Source organism: Oryctolagus cuniculus, chromosome 5, assembly GCF_964237555.1.
Source record: "Oryctolagus cuniculus chromosome 5, mOryCun1.1, whole genome shotgun sequence".
Taxonomy (NCBI): Eukaryota; Metazoa; Chordata; class Mammalia; order Lagomorpha; family Leporidae; genus Oryctolagus; species Oryctolagus cuniculus.
In genome coordinates this window covers 78,787,596-78,805,009 of record NC_091436.1, presented here as the reverse complement: position 1 = coordinate 78,805,009, position 17,414 = coordinate 78,787,596, and the positions used below count along the sequence as shown (strand labels likewise).

Sequence of the window (17,414 nt, the reverse complement as noted above, 5' to 3'; positions counted from 1 at the left end):
GGATACATGAATACACACATACACATACACACATAAACTTACACTCAAACTCTCCTACACACCTACTCACAACACAGAAACATAGTTGTCAAGTAGAAAATTAGTAAGAATTACGTGCCTGGATTCCAATAATTTCTGCTCCCAAATAATAGAAACATGGCTCCTTACTAATTTTTATCACCACATCAACAAATAGTCTTACACAGCTCAACTACATCCTAACTTTGTATCCATATAATTTTGCAAAAAATCAATGAAAGTACTAGTAGATTATCATTTGATTATACTTTTAGATAAACTTTTTAGACAAATAAGTATGTTACATATGTAAAGTGACGCCTTATATCAGAACATTTCAAAAGGTTTGTCAAAAAATGGAATAAAAAGAAATGCTTTTTCTGGTGCTAAAAATCCTGAAATCCATGCCCAGTTTTTTCATAATTTGCATTTTCCTTGACATTTTTGAAGACGTTTCATATAGTTTAGCTCTTTTTAAAAAAATGAGTAACTTATCTTCAAGAAACATTCCAAAGTTTTACTTCCTCCATATTTCCTGACCTCATATAACTACATGGAAGAACAGTTTTATTTTGCACAACATAGCCAAAATTCTGGCATTAACACTATCATAATCATCTCTTTACATGTGTCTCTTCCAGCTCACTATGAACTCCTCAGGGGTGGAGATAATAGTATATGTATCCATGGATTCCTGGCACCAAGCACAACATCCAGCAAATAAGAGGTTAACACATGTTTATAGAGCGGAAGAATGCAGACGCTTCATTTGCCCTGCAGAACTGTGCATTTGGCATTACCATCACACCAATGGTTAGTTCACTGGCACAATTTAGTAAACTTTTCATAGCATTCAGTCAATGTGAATGATGTGGCATATTCTTTGTATAAGGCAATGTGGCTCTGGCTATATCCGTAAGGAGACATATTTCATGAGCTTTCTTGCTTAAGAGAATTCTCAGTTACACTATACAGGTGGACAGCTTCACACCACATTTAGATTAAAGGATCTTTAACATAGTAATATGAATAAGCATATGAATGAGATGGAAACCATTTTATGAGTGTGATTGAAACATCTTTGATCACAGAAGAGAGAAGGAAAAACAACTAAGATGTTAATTAGAAATTATAACAACACCATTAGTGCAGGATTATTTTCTAAGTGTAAGAACTAAAGAATAAAGTTTTTTCTTGCTCTGGATTTTTTAAAAAGATCATTATTCTTCAAGTATAAAAAACTTAAAAAGCAAAAAAAGAATATTTCAGTATGAAATTACCTAGTATTGCCATGTAATAAATATACAATAATTTTACTTTTTTTGCTAATTTGGAACAAGCCATAATTGAAATAAATTCTCATAATTAACATTTCTATTGGAAAAAATATCATGGATGCTTATGTTATAAAAAATCGTTACAATTTTATCTTTATTCCTTACCCTTTTAAATTGTAAAACAAGTATTATAAATAAAAAAAATAATTTAGAGGCCAGCACTGTGGCACCAGCATCCCATAAGGGCGTCATTTCTAGTTCTGGCTGCTCCTCTTCCAATCCAGCTCTCTACTGTAGCCTGGGAAGACAGCAGAAGATGGCCCAAATGCTTGGGCCTCTACACTCATGTGGGAGACCAGGAAGAAGCTCCTGGTTCCTGGCTTCGGATTGGGCCAGCTCTGGCCACTGCAGTCATTTGGGGAGTGAACTACTGGATGGAAGACCCTTCTCTCTGTCTCTCCCTCTGTCTGTAACTCTACCTCTCAAATATATAAATAAAATCTTTTAAAAAATTTAAATAAAATAGGCTATTATACCTTTTGTTTTCTTTCATTATGAGCACAAACACATATAAACACATACTGCCCTAAATATTGCTTTTCCTGTACATTTTCATATATCTAAGAACAATGAATTCATTTCATCTATATGACCTATGAAGAAACTAAAGGTTAAAACCTATTTATATGTACATATACTATTCACTTTTATCAAATGAAACAAAGGAAACTGGGTAAAAACATAAAGTACTTTACCTTTAAGGATTAGTTCTGAAAAAGTAGTGATAAGTGCACCAAAGTATTAGCTCAACACCCATATGCACATATATTATCATCTGAAAAAATTGAGAAATTAAAATATTGTATTCTCATGGAAATTGATAGTAATGCAAATATGTACATTTCCAAATGAAAACTGTGTTGAAAATCTCTCAGCGCAAAGGATAAACTAGAATCTAATGACTGATATCTCTACACTAATGGTGTTATAAAATAACCTTATGTATACAGAACTGACAATGCATCAATCCCCCTAAATTGATAAGCATCAAATTGTTCCAACTCCTGACTAAAGATTTGGAAATGTCAACTTATACTAACCAGGACCCAGAAAAGAAAGAAGGGAAAAAAGAAAGTTCAAAGACTGCATCCAAATGAAGTGGTTAAGAACATACAGAAGAAAGGGAGTTGACAGATTGTGAAGACATACTGCTCCAGATGGATACCAGGTGGAAAGGGTCAGACAATATTTTAGAATATATTTTTTCAACTTTTAAGTTGAATTACCCTTTTTATGCAAATGTTCAACAAAAGACTGATATGAAAACTAGTTGTACATGTGCCTAAGTAAACATTCTAAAAAAGCTTGGAGTGACTGACTCGCATGCATGTACTTTAGGGATGATCAAGAATTGTGTATTTGTGAAATAAACACTTTGTGAGTAGATGAACACCAATGGGAAATGAAGCATCTCACAGTGAAAACTTCCAATGTACTTTCATTCCATTTCATCACCCTGAAGATAGTATCTATGGCATAACAAGACAAAGGGCAACCCTTGACAAATGTCAACATTAAAAAGGTGTGTTCTAACTTTATAGGAATATGACTATACTTTTTGACATTTTTCAACATTATTATTTTGTAGTTTAAATTAGTAGTCCTTTAAGAAAGAGTCTAGAAGGTGAATCCTTTCAAGCTACAGCTGTCAAAGGAATATGTCTAGACAGAGTCAATAAAGGTTTCAAAGTTCTTTGATTTTTCCCAGACTGAAATTCTCCTCTTATCATACAAATAGTATTGAATGCTGTAAAATATTTAACAAAATTATAATTTTGAGGAAATAACTATTAATACATTGCTCTTTTTTCAACTGTTATTTAATAAATATAAATTTCCAAAATACAACTTTTGAATTATAGCAGCTTTTCCCCCCATTACCTCCCACTCACCTGCAACCATCCCATCTCCCACTCCCTCTCCCATCCCATTCTTCATCAAGATTCATTTTCAGTTATCTTTATATACAGAAGATCAACTTAGTATATACTAAGTAAAGATTTCAACAGTTTGCACCCACATAGACACACAAAGAATAAGGTACTGTTTGAGTAGTAGTTTTACCGTTAATTTGCATAGTACAACACATTAAGGACAGAGGTCCTACATGAGGAGTAGGTGCACAGTGACTCCCGTTGTCGATTTAACAATTAACACTCTTATTAATGACATCAGTAATCACCTGAGGCTCTTGTCATGAGTTGCCAAGCCTATGGAAGCCTCTTGAGTTCACCAACTCTGATCTTATTTAGACAAGGCCATAGTCAAAGTGGAAGTTCACTCCTTCCTTCAGAGAAAGGTACCTCCTTCTTTGATGGCCTGTACTTTCCACTGGGATCTCACTCGCGGAGATCTTTCATTTAGGTCATTTTTTTTTTTTTTGATACATCGCTCTTTACTTACCTTCATTGTATCTTCTCTTCACAAATGTTCCATTGAAGTTAAAACCTTAAATGATATGCAGTTCGTCCAAGTTTTTAAATAGCAAGTTTTAATGAAATGTGTAGAATATGTAACTGCAAAACATTGTGCTTGTGGCTCTCATTGCCAATGTGTTATTTATTATTGAATTTTTCAAGGAAAATATAAATGTTGATCAAATTCAAATATTGCCATTGCTTTAGTATGTATAACACAAATTCATAATTTTTAAATTAAATTGCTTCTTCCACTATCCCTTGAAATAAAGTTAAATATTGCACAGAAATATGTACCAGTGTCTTCTGAATAACAGCTTATAAAGTTAAGATTTAGGGCGTATATGTCTTAAAACAATTGCTAAAATAGCAGTCTAGCTAAGCTATCCATATATTCTACTAAAATATTTAATTGTGATATATATTTACACAATAAAAGATATATAGAAACACAAAGTGAAATATATTGTTTGAGTACTCGTTATAGCATTAAATCTCAATGCACAGCACATTAAGGACAGAGATCCTACATGAGGAGTAAGTGCACAGTGACTCCTGTTGTTGACTTTACCAATTGACACTCCTGTCTATGGCATCAGTAATCTTCCTATGCTCCAGTCATGAGTTTCCAAGGCTATGGAAGCCCTCTGAGTTCTCTGATTCTTATCTTGTTTAGACAAGGTCATAGTCAAACTGGAGGTTCTCTCCTCCCTTCAGAGAAAGGTACCTCCTTCTTTGAAGACCTGTTCTTTCCACTGGGATCTCACTCACAGAGATCTTTTGCCAGAGTGTCTTGGCTTTCCATGCCTGAAATACTCTCATGGGCTTTTCAGCCAGATCCGAATGCCTTTAGGGCTGATTCTGAGGCCAGAGTGCTATTTAGGACATCTGCCATTCTATGAGTCTGCTGAGTATCTCACTTCCCTTGTTGGATCACTCTCCCCTTTATTTATTCTATCGGTTAGTGTTAGCAGGTACTAGACTTGTTTATGTGCTCCCTTTGACTCTTAGTCCTTTCATTATGATCAATTGTGAACTGAAATTGATCACTTGGACTAGTGAGATGGCATTGGTACATGCCACCTTGATGGGATTGAATTGGAATCCCCTGGTATGTTTCTAACTCTACCATTTGGGGCAAGTCAGCTTGAGCATGTCCCAAATTATACATCTCTTCCCTCTCTTATTCCCACTCTTATGTTTAACAGGGATCACATTTCAGTTAATTTTCAACACTTAAGAATAACTGTGTATTAATTACAATATATTTCACTTTGTGTTTCTATGGGGGTGCAAACTGTTGAAATCTTTAATTAATGCATACTAAACTGGTCCTCTGTAAAAAAAAGAAAAAAAAAAAAGAAATTATCAACTCCCAACTTGACTCTCACTGGGATTAAACATGACAATAGGTCTGATCTGATTTCATCATCATTTTAAAACAATCATCTATTATTTTTCACTTTATGTTTCTGTGTGGGAGCAAACTGTTGAAATCCTTAGTTAATGTATACTAAGCTGATCTTCTGTATATTAAGATAATCGAAAATGAATCTTGATGTGAATGGAAGGGGAGAGGGAGTGGGAAAGGGGAGGGTTGTGGGTGGGAGGGACGGTATGGGGGGGAAGCCATTGTAATCCATAAATCATACTTTGGAAATTTATATTCATTAAATTAAAGTTAAAAAAAAGATATATAGAGATATGGTTAGTACTCATATATCTTTATAATAAGCTAATAGAAATTCCATTTTATAAATATAGAAAAATTCTACTTTATTGCTTCATTATCAGAAAGCAAAAATATTGTTAACAGAAAATTATAGGAACAATGATTCTCAATATTTTCTTAAAACCAAACACTTCATTTAAGCTGTTAATTCAAGAACTTGGTCAAGTAAAAATCTGAATTCTGTCAAGTATAAAACAGAAGCCCTGACTTCTTAGAATTAGTTAATCCCATGGTTAAATTTCTTCAGTCAATACTTTGTCAGGGCAGGAAGTCATGCATGTAGGAAAGCACTTTTAAATCATATTTTTAAATTTGTTATTTGGAGAAATAGTATGAGATATATTTTCAAGTTTGCAGTAGTTTATGTTCATATTCTCTGGAATCTGATATTTCACTGATCTTCTATGTGTTTACTAAATAGTATGGTCACATAAGACCATGCAAGATAACTGAATTAGGAAGCTTTTATGATAGTATCAAAATTAGTGATATTTTACCTCTCAGAATTCACAAACATTTTCAAAGTTATTGCTGTAGAATGACTAAAATCTTCACTACATATGTCAATTTCCTTTTCTTCTTGAGTGTCCTCTTATGAAGAATCACAAGTTAACATAAATATGACATTTACAAATGGATTCATATTCTTGTATTTTGCATGTTTAGCAAAAGGTAAAAAAAAGTGTTACAAAGCTATTTTACATATAAGACTAACATAGAGGGAAGAAAATCTTTCAAAGTATATCTCTTTGTTTTATAAACCCTCCAATTAATTTTCAGAGAGAATCACCATAACAATGTTTCAAATGTCAGAAAAATTAATAGAAACATAGTAGGATATTAAATTTTTAACCAACAGAGAATACAAAATAATACGTAGTGTCACAAAAGAGGTTTTGTGAGTACAAAATAATAAAAGTACAAAATAATATGAAGTCTCACTAAAGTTCTAAGCATATTTCTTTTATATTTCGCAGGTGTTTAATACTTTGAAGTCTTCCTTCTAATTGCCATGCCTCACTAGCAAATCTTTGATACTTTTCAGCATGTTGATGTTTACATATTTTGTCAAAAATAGAAGGAACTTGTATCTTTGAATACATATTGATGGTTAAGAAAACATTTATATGGCTGGTGTCATGGCTGAGAGGTTTAAGCTACTGCTTGGAATACTTGAATTTCATATCAGAGTGCTAATTGTAGTCCTGGCTACTTTGATCCTGATCAAGCCCCTTGCTAATGTGCTTGGGAAGCACCTGATGAGGGCTCAAAAATCTGCATTCCTGACACCCACATGAGAGACAAGAATGAGACTGTGGCTCTTGACTTCAACATATACTAGTTTCAGCTATTGCGCCCACTGGGGAGTGAATCAGAAGACGGAACGGAAGACCTCTCTCTCCCTCTTCCTCTCTCTCTCTCTCCCTCTCCCTCCGCTCCCTCCCTGACTTCATTCTTTTAGATATATACATATGTATGTAAATATTAAAATAAGAAAAATGTCTATGGGATAATACAATCCATCAGACTGCAGACTATAGGGCTAACCACCTGGAATTCAAATCCTAGCTTCAAACACAAACCCACCACTAAATCAATAAGAGGAAACTGTCTTGGTTTTCTCATGTGTAATATAACAACAATAATACTGCTTTCCTAATAGTATTGCTATGAGGTCTAACTTAAAGAATTTGAAAGAGCTTCTGGCACATGGTACAGGTTAGATATAACTCATCTGAAATGCTTGGGAGCAGAAGTATTTTGGATTTGAGATCTTGGAATATGTTCATATACATAATGAGAGATCTTAGGAATGAAACTCAAGTCTAAATATGAAATTCATTTATGTTTTGCATACACTTCATACACATAGCCTGAATATAATTGTACACAATATATTTAGCACACCTATGTTTAGACTGCAAACCAGTCATAGTGGAGTTTCCCACTTCTGGAAACATCGTATCATGTTGGTCTCAAAAAAGCTTGGGATTTTGTAGTATTTTGGATTTCAGATATTTTATTTCAAGTGCTCAACCTGTAAGTAATGAATACAAGTCAGTGAATATCATTTTTTAAAATTAAGATAATAATGCATCCTCTAAGAAATACAAAAATTTCTTGAATATTCTCCAAAATTTTTGCAAACTGCCTCATTTTATAAATCATGTAGTTAAATGTCTGAAAATTTCAACTTAAAATTTATTTAATAGTTCCAACAAAAGAAATAATGCATAATGAATGCTTTAAAATAGCATAATTTTGAAAATACTCATAACCTGTTTTCCTTTCTCTTGTTTTTGTTTAGATAAACTTTATAGTGTTATTTTGGTAAAAGTAAAAGACTACCTTTATTATACAGTCAAAAGAAATATGACAAACACGTTCCCATATTTGTAATCTGTTACATAATAACAAAATAAACACCATAACCAAGACTAATTAAAAACTCAAGAAATATGAAAGGTTCAAGGAAAGCTTCAGTATCCTGTATACAGTTTTTACAGATAAAACATTCACCAAAAATAAAATGAATAATGTACAGATTTCTATGATATTACAACTAATACTTCAAGTCAGTTCATTTTTTTTTTTTTTTTGCTATTGCTAAGAGTGATATATGGGCAATTTTGTATCCTGCTTTCTACCCATATCTGATGAATTTAAACTTTTTTCTAAAGAAAATAACAAAAAAATATAAGTTTTCATTTCTTCATGAATGTAGCATTATGATAAGAGTCACATTTTGGAAGATCATTCTAGCTACAGAAATAAAGGTCATTCTAGCTACAAAGGAAAGCTCTAGGAGTAACACTGGATGACATGTAGAAATATGACAAGACATATCAGTCTGTTTAGAAATGTCTTGGCATTCAAAAGCTCTTTAAGGGTAAAAATCAAGATAGTCTGACTACATGTTTTCCAGTCTCTACAGTTACCCTTTCCAATTATCCCACACACATCAGCAAATTAAATTTTACATACTGGAAATGAAAACATAGTTTGATTTACACCATCAAATAGGATCCTCACAACTAAATATGAGATAGGCAAAACAAGAAAATTTTCCTCATTAGACAGATGATAAAAGTAGAAGCTCAGAGAGATTAAGTTACTGACTCATTTTGGAAATCTTGCTAGATAGTAAAAATAGACATAGAATCTAGCTATCCATTTATAAATGCAACTCTGCTTCTAGTGAAGTGATTTACTTCAGCTTCTAGAATTCTGGATTCTGCTTGTAGAACTCTAACGAAGTCCCACATTGCTTGGAGCATGCTACATAATCTGGCACCAGACTGTTGCCAGGTGTAATTTTCTAGTCATTTTTTTTAAATGTGCATGCTTATTCATTAGTCATTTCATTTAGAAATGGAGATAAAAGCATGAACATATGCTTAAAATAACTAAAGTGCTTATAGCCATAAATAAATATATATAATAAAGGAAAAGGAATTATTGGCATTATTCACACTAAAATTATATCATCCGTGAGTTTATTGGTTGTATGAACAGAACATAAATATATAATGAAAAGGAAAATGAAATATGCCTTTATACAAGTTCATTCTAAATGCACATTAATTCTAAAAGGTAGAATGAGAAGCAAAATGTTGAATTGCCCTTTCCTCCAAAATATAATTTTTATTTAGTTGCATTTGACAATAATTCAATAAATGTTTTATATTTTTGGTTTTAAATTTCACTCTAAAATTATAACTCATCATTTTACTATCATGAAACATGAATAGTTTAATACCAATTTTAGGGCACTATAATTACTTTTCTATGTGAACTTAACTATTTTGGATATGTATGTTAACAATTTGGCATATGCAGGTAACAATGTTTTTATATTTAAAAGGGTAAAATATGTACCAATGTAAATTAAAAATGGTTAGTTTGGAAACATAAAATGTGATAAGAAACCAAAAAGTTTATAAGAAAGGTGAGTGTATAGTTTATGATCCAAAATTGGACCCTTTCAAGAAAAAAAGAGGAACTATTAATAACACAGTGTCAACTTGTTCGGCACAATGAAATAATAACAAAGGGAAATAAAGAGCTCTTGAAATTACAATGCTGGGTCTCTTAAATTCAGTGCAGCATGGAATTATAATAACTAAATAATCTACACATATTCAAAAATTATCAATGTGGAGATTTTGTGTGATTTTTCTAGTCAGTTTTCCACTGATGTTATAAGTAGTAGAGTTAGCATTATTGTATTTCACAATAACAATTTGCTTAAGACTGATTTTCAAGAGTGAAGTTTAGTTTTTTGCTTCTTTTCTTTTGTTTTTAATATTTTGCCACATTAACTGAAGCATCCTTGTTTAGTGCTCAGGACCTGGGTTATCTGCCCGGTTTTAAACAGATTTACATTTCCAGTAACATTTTAAAATCAAATATTAATTCCATTTAACCCTTTTTAATCTTCAAGAGCAATACATAATTATCTTAAGTGAAAAGTAAATGCCAAATCAAATCCGATTATATCTCTCCTAATTCTTGCACATTGATTCTAAGCCATCACAGGACAAAGCAAATATTTTGGAAAGGGAGAAAGAAAATAGTTCAACTCAAACTATTAAAGGTATGAGGTATGAAAAATAACTACTTACAATACATAATACAAAAGCAGTATGTTACCACAAAAGCATTCCTCCATGTGCACTAGATATTTTCATTGTTTTTATAAAGAATGAGAGGCATTAAAGAATTGAAATAGAAACAGAATTTTTTAAGATGCCTCAAGAAAGAAATATCCATTAGTAAGCAGCATTCTCACTGGGATTGCATTTCTTGAATATTCTCCATCAAAGAGATGAGAATATCAGTTTTTACACACTTTAGTCCAGGAAAGTGATAGTCTGAAATTAGAGCTGCTAAAAACAGCCAGGTACTGTGAAATTCAAGGAAATGCTGCATCAAGAAGCTAGAGGAACAAAAAAAAAAAGGATAAAATTCTCTTTATCCTTACAAAATTGGCACATTATTCTAAGTGAGGTAACAGGCAGAACCTCACAGCAGATTAAAAGGAATTTGAGAACAAATGTTTCATTCAGTAGGCATTTCTATATAGCAGATAATTTTCCAGCCAGTAAAGAAGAGCCTTGTCCTGTATTAACTACATTCGAAGGTTTCTGTTACTATATAAAATCCCTCTTATTGTCACTTATTCATGAATGTATTGGCAAGTGTCTGCATCACTCATAAAATTCAACATGGCAGGTGGTCCTTAATTTTTCACTGAAACTATTAAAAGCTCTGTAGAAGGTGACTGCCGTATTTCCATTTGATCCAAATGCCTTCTAAATGTTTTCAGGAAAGATCCTGATTAAAAGCAGTGAAGTCCCCTTTGGAAACTATATAGAAGGCTTTTCTAAAATATTTTTATTGTTATTACAGCTATATTCATTTCAAAGAAATACATTTGGCATTTCAGAATTCATCTATTTTAGGTGTTCTATGTTCTATCCTTTACTACATACTTACAAACTGAGGAAATTCAAATGTGACAACTTTTAACTTAAAAGGAAAATAAACAATAAAATTTACTATTTTAAGTTATTAGATACATATGTGAAATATCTCAACTTAATAAATTTATAACTGACAAGAAATGGTGAGGAATGTGATTGCAATGTAATGCAATATGGCTTTAAAAGGTAATATTGTGTTATATATGTTTCTCTGAAAAAAATTCAATTTTAGAAAATTCTTTTCAAACTATGTTCTTAAAAACTAGGATCTGCGGGTTATTTTATAGTGCATATAGCTGCTGCTTTTGATATTCTGATTATGAGTACACACGCTTAGTAATTCTAACAACTGGATAATTAATAAACATTAGCAAACTAATCACAAATTAAATAACAAATTAAATAACAAATTACAAAGCTTAGAATCCTTTTATTAATGGTTGTTAGAGCCAATGACTAATAAGTTTGAAAAAAAGGTAATTACATTCTCGGATTCTATGACAGAAGACTCTTTACATTATGTTATACCTGCGGTGGTTTCATCACAATTCCTCTGCTCAGTCTTTTGAAGACAATAAATTGTTAGTAACTCCATCTGTCAACAAGCACAGCCATACTAAGCCATTATCAGCAATCAAACTTTTTCATTTCCCATCACAAACACTGAAAATTTCTACTTTGATCTCAGCCTTACATCTTAGTTCTTTCCCGTGTTAACCCTGCTTTCAATGCTTTCTCTTTCAAGGCCCCTAGGTGATCATCTCCCCAAATGTGTTTTCAAAAATTATTCCAAATACAATTAAAGCATTAACTGAAAAGCATTTGTTCTAACATTAACTATCCACATTTATTAATTTTATAAGTTTAGGAAATTTTTGGTAGGAAAATTCTCCAATATAATTGCTCAAAGCTTTTGTCTCACATTATACAATGTCTGAAAGAGGATAGAATCCTTGCTATATGGACAACAAAAATAATTACATTGTATCCACTCTGTAAACAAGTTTGCTATGTCATTTCTCTCCTTTCTTCAGGACGGCTGTGTAGTCTCATTTCAGCCATTTTCCTTCTTTACAATGAATTTATTAGTTCACTTGAATTTGTTTTTGGTCTTCAGAAATGTTAATAAGGTGAGAGACTGGATTCTATTTGCACCATGTGTTTCTCCCTGAAAAACTCTCCCACCAGAATTTAATAAAACTGACTTCCTAGCTTTTTCAAAAACATATTTGAAAAGATCTCAGCATAATCTAGTCATTTCCAAGAGGAATCATCAATACGCAGGCCTTTTCTATTGCTGTTTGTTGCAGAAGAGGCTGCTGGATTTTCTGACCCCCAAAATAACAAGATTTTAGGAAAAGTGGATATTTTAAAGTATTCCATTCCTCTTTGTCCGCTGAATCTAATCAACCATTTATCGTATCTTAAGAGCCTAGTGTTGAGTGAGCTCAAATGCATGGGTCCCTAAATTGACAAGAGAGTCTCATATTCCACTGTCTTAAATCTTCAAGGAAAGACAAACATCATTTCACACACCACCTCATTAAACTAACATTTACTAAGTCTTCATGTTGTCCCAGGGCTATTATTCAGCAATGTGTATATAATATTAATTCATTAATAACAATGTTTACTATCATTCACAATGCATAGATTCTATCATGATTTCCTAATTTAACCCTAATATAAGATAAGGTAACTCAGGTGAAGGTGTCTTGCCCAAGGTCACAATCATGGTAGAGTAAGAATGTTATGCCTGAACTCTTGCACTTTATCACCATAATGTAACATCTTAAACAATGGATTATTTTTTCATTAAAAAGTATAAAAATAAAATTTTCTTGTACTTTTACAAGAAACAGATTTCTCTCACACAACTCTAGGCATCTCATCACCAAATATACTCTTCAATTTCATTCATCGCCTATCTTTGCTTATAATATCCATTGCCTAGAAGTGCCTTCACAGAATTTCCTATCTGTACATACTGTCTCTTGGAATCCCTTATTTTTTCTTCAGTTGGAATTTATTTCCTCACTTGGAGTTCCTATTCAATTTATCATTTCCTAGCTTAAAACTAGTTAGTTAAACATTTATGCTTGGATGAAAACATACAGGCTACTTTGGATACACAGAATACAGGCTCAGTACAGACTGTTCTTTTCGGGTTTGGTTTGTTTTTTAACTAATGGGTGGAGAAATAAATTTGAGAAAAGATTGTCAAACGAAGCAGAAGTTTTCCTGATGGAAGTCTTAGACTGTGCAACATTTGCTGTGATGGGAAAGCACAACCTGTGGATAGTATTTTTCAAATCTTCTACTAATCATAAGTTTATGGGTGCTGCAGAAGACAAGACTGAGATCTTGAAACAATATCTGCCTCCTCAGTATTTGAGCAGAGAAAGCTGATGTAACAAAAGTAATGTAGCACTAAGCAGGGCTGGAAGCCATGTTTTCATATGCTTTTTAAAAAGTTTCTAAATTTGACTCCACTGTACAATTCACAGATGATTTTTCTCCCTAAATATTTTTATAGTCCAGTAGGAATATTAGTGTTTTTGTCTTAACAATGCCATGGTAGTTTTTGTGTTTTGTTTTGTTTTGTTTGTTTGTTTGTTTTTACAGGCAGAGTTAGACAGTGAGAGAAAGGGAGACAGAGAGAAAGGTCTTCCTTTCATTGGTTCACCCCTAAATGGCCGCTAAGGCCAGTGCGCTGCGCGGATCCAAAGCCAGGAGCCAGGTGCTTCCTCCTGGTCTCCCATGCAGGTGCAGGGCCCAAGCACTTGGGCCATCCTCCACTGCCTTCCCGGGCCACAGCAGAGAGCTGGACTGAAAGAGGAACAACCAGGATAGAACCAGCGCTCAAACCAGGACTAGAACCCGGGGTGCCGGCACCACAGTGAGCCGAGGCGCTACTGGGAAACTATTTATATTTTCAAGTATTCATATGAGAGGGGCAACAAGAGAGAGAGAAGGAGAGTTCTCATTCTCTGGTTCACTCTGCAATTGCCTGCAACAGGCAGGGCTTGGCTTGGACTAGTGCTAGGAGCTAGTTATGCGATTCAGGTCTTTAATGTGGAAAGAAGGAACTCAATTAATTGAGAAATCAACAGTGTCTCCCAGGGTCTTCATTAGCAAGAACCTGGAGTCAGAAGATAGAGCTTGGAATGGAACCCAGCTATTTTGATATGAGATTCAAACACTTTAACCCCTAAGCCAAATGTCCACAACCTAAGAAACCCAGAGATTTTGGAATGCAATATCAGGTCATCAAAAATTAGTTGTACTAGATAGACTGATATATGTGCAATATAAAGGATACTGCAGGATTTGATATGTCAATGGAGAAGTTAAAAATGTACTCACTCCCTTTTAGTAGTAGTTATATTATTAATTTGGTTTCCTTTTTGGAATTAAGATGCAATTATATGCCAATTTCTTTCTTACAAAAAAGACAGATTTGCCTTTGGGGAATTAATATATAGAAATGATTAGAATTCATGTTATCATTTGAAGTTCATTCTGTAAATGATATTCCCTACCACAAAGAAATTGGTTACAAATGTATAATGGCTTATTAGTACCAGCTACAACTCAACGACTAGTAATATAAAATAATAAAATTTATTTATGCATATATACAGATATATAGAAATATTTATATATTTTATATATTACAATGTATTTAGTCCATTTCCATGTCATTCAACAGTCAAAAAAATTAAATTATTTATACTTCACATATAAAGTTTCTGTTTTCCCTCTCTTTGTATGGCAGTGCATTTACTAAATTGGCCCAGATTCTATATTTTTTAATATATAACAAGATCTTCCTGAAATTAAAGACTGCCATGTTTGTTAATCAAAATTATATCCTATTTTTTAAACAACCAAAGCAAGTACGACTACCACGCATGTTACTACAATTGAAGAACAAGGCAACAGTGAATTAATTTTGTCCTGTTATATTCCCATGATCCTTTTTTAAAAAAAACTAAAGATAGACAAACTAGAAAGATAGATGTACAGGTGTATACATGTATGTATCTATATGTATATGTACATACATATGTATATAGCAATATTTAGAATACATAAAGAAGATAGAGTAGTGCAAGTTGTCCACCAGCTACTATGTTCCACATGTACAATAGCATATATATTTCCTGGTCTTTTCCTAAGAAAATGGTATTTACAATATGGCTTTTTAACTTAGTGTAATATTATGAGTATTTTCCTGTGTAAACAAATACAATTTAATGACATGATTTGAGGGTCTGAATGACATCTCACCATATGCATATTCATATTAGTCTCAATCACCTATTCTTGGACATTTGAGTTGGTATTTCCTTTTCAAGAGTCAAAGTATATTTTCTTGTCTTGTAAGAGAATTCGTATTATCATCCAAATTACTTTTGGCACTTAACTGCACTTAGGATAAGAAAATGTAATCTCTGTTTCCTGCCTAACAGACGTTAACTAAATAACTTCACTTATATGTTTAATCATTCCTTTTTTGGTAGGTAAGGCAGGAAGGCTGCTAACTCTGAAGGGTATAAAGAAGTGTCATGATTCTGCAGCAACCTATGATCTAATGGGGCATATTATAGTAAAACGGATGCATATTGGAAACCTGTCTGGCTAGCATGACGGTGGCCTTGTAAGAAAGAAAATGGGAAATTACAGGATGATGAGCTTAGAAAATATTTCCACAAAGAGATGAAACCCAGGAAGAAATTGTAATATAAGACAATGTTAAAGGGAAATAAAGGATTTAGGACATCTAAAATTATTTGTTGTCAATGGCTGATGGGCAAAACAGATAGTTAGAGGTAGATCTAAATTTTTTTTCTTTTACACATTAAGGAAGATCTTGAAAATTGTGTGAGGGAATTATATGTTTTAAAGAAAGCCATCATTGAATCTGCGTTTTCAAAAATGAGTGAGTAGAAAAAATATTGAAAGGGAACAAGTCCAAATACAAACATAAATTGTGAGGCTACTGTCACTGTCCAAGATAGACAGAACAATGACTTACACTAAAATAATGGCAGTAGATAAAGAGAAATTAATAGGCTAGACTGGGCAGATTTTATGAAGGTAAAAATCAATAAGGTATCTAGATCATTCCAGCCACATTTACGAAAATACAAAGACAACATCAATTCTTAGAATAATAGCTGTAGCTAAAGGTTACTGATTGCTTATTATGTGTTTGTCCACTAAATGTTTTACAAGCATCATCTCATTTCTATGAATTTATTGTCCATTTCTATGTGCTAGAGTTTTATGAATTTTAGAAATTTGGTCCCCACACAACTTCTTGAAATTGATGCTATTAATGTTTTCCGCTTTGAAGCTAGGAGAGCTGGCAGGTATCTTGCCACAGCAGGTTAAGCTGTGGCTTCTGATGTCTGTATTATATATCAGAGTATTATTTGGAGTCCCTGATACTCTATTTCCAACTCAGTTTACTGTTAATGCACCTTTGAAGACAAAAGATGATGGCCCAAGTGTTGGGTCCATGTGAGATACCTAGAAAGAGTTCTTGGCTCCTGACCTAGCCATTGCATGCATTTGGGGAGTGAACCAAAAGATGGAAGCTCACTTTCTCTCTCTCTCACCCCCTCTGCCCTCTCACTTCCACTCCTTTCACTCTACCTTTCAAATAAATAAGTAATTAATAAATAGTTTTTAATTTTAAAAAAAGAAAATAGGAGAGGAAGGTCTAGAATTTAGTAGTTTGCCCATTTACAAAGCTAATCAGGTGGTGGATTATGGACTGATTCTTCTATTTCTAGTCTATAAAAATATTTTAACTACTATTGACTTACTTTCATAAGTTTATGTTATCAACCTGAAAGATGTTTCAAAAGCCTTCTGAAAATGAAGTACTTGGTTACTGATTATAAAGGTTGCATAAAATAAAGTTTCATTCAACTACTCTTCAGAGAAACAACATGGTAACAATAGGATAAAAGATGAAATAAATGAGCTAGAGTTTCAATCTTAAAAATATGACAACATAAAAGAAAATATAATTGTCTGTTTCACCTTTCTTCAAGTGGAAATCAAACTTGACATTTTAAATTATTCTTTTATTAGGATCTTTGAGTTTAATAATAACAGCAACAAAAAGTTAGAGCTAAGAAAGGAAAATCATTTTTTCTTATAGAATAAAAAATCACAAAATCTAGACTAAATAAGAATATAATAGATCAATATTCTGCACCTATCAATGTAATAAGTGATGCCAGTTTAAGTCATCAATTAATGATAAAATATTGGATAAAAATTTACCAGAAGTTGGAAAGTTTCAGTTTTTCCAAGTATCACTGAAAATGATAAATTTATAATACTGGAATTGGTGTACATGATCTTAACCAAGTTACCAAACTTAGCATCACAAATAAGGAAACAA

General features: G+C 32.7%; 1 protein-coding gene across 9 annotated transcripts in view; it reads right to left on the bottom strand.

The window, feature by feature from the left end:
- Positions 1–17,414, bottom strand: part of EPHA7 (EPH receptor A7) — a 193,385-nt gene that overhangs the window by 144,171 nt on the left and 31,800 nt on the right. Inside the window, exon 4 of one of the 9 annotated variants that reach the window (XM_070074638.1) lies at positions 7,460–7,542. The exons of the other annotated variants lie outside the window; for them this stretch is intronic. Within the exon in view, the coding sequence (XP_069930739.1) occupies positions 7,538–7,542 (5 nt within the window). The 3' untranslated portion in view covers positions 7,460–7,537. Of the gene's footprint in view, positions 1–7,459; positions 7,543–17,414 lie in introns of those variants that run through there. 9 annotated transcript variants of the gene reach the window in all.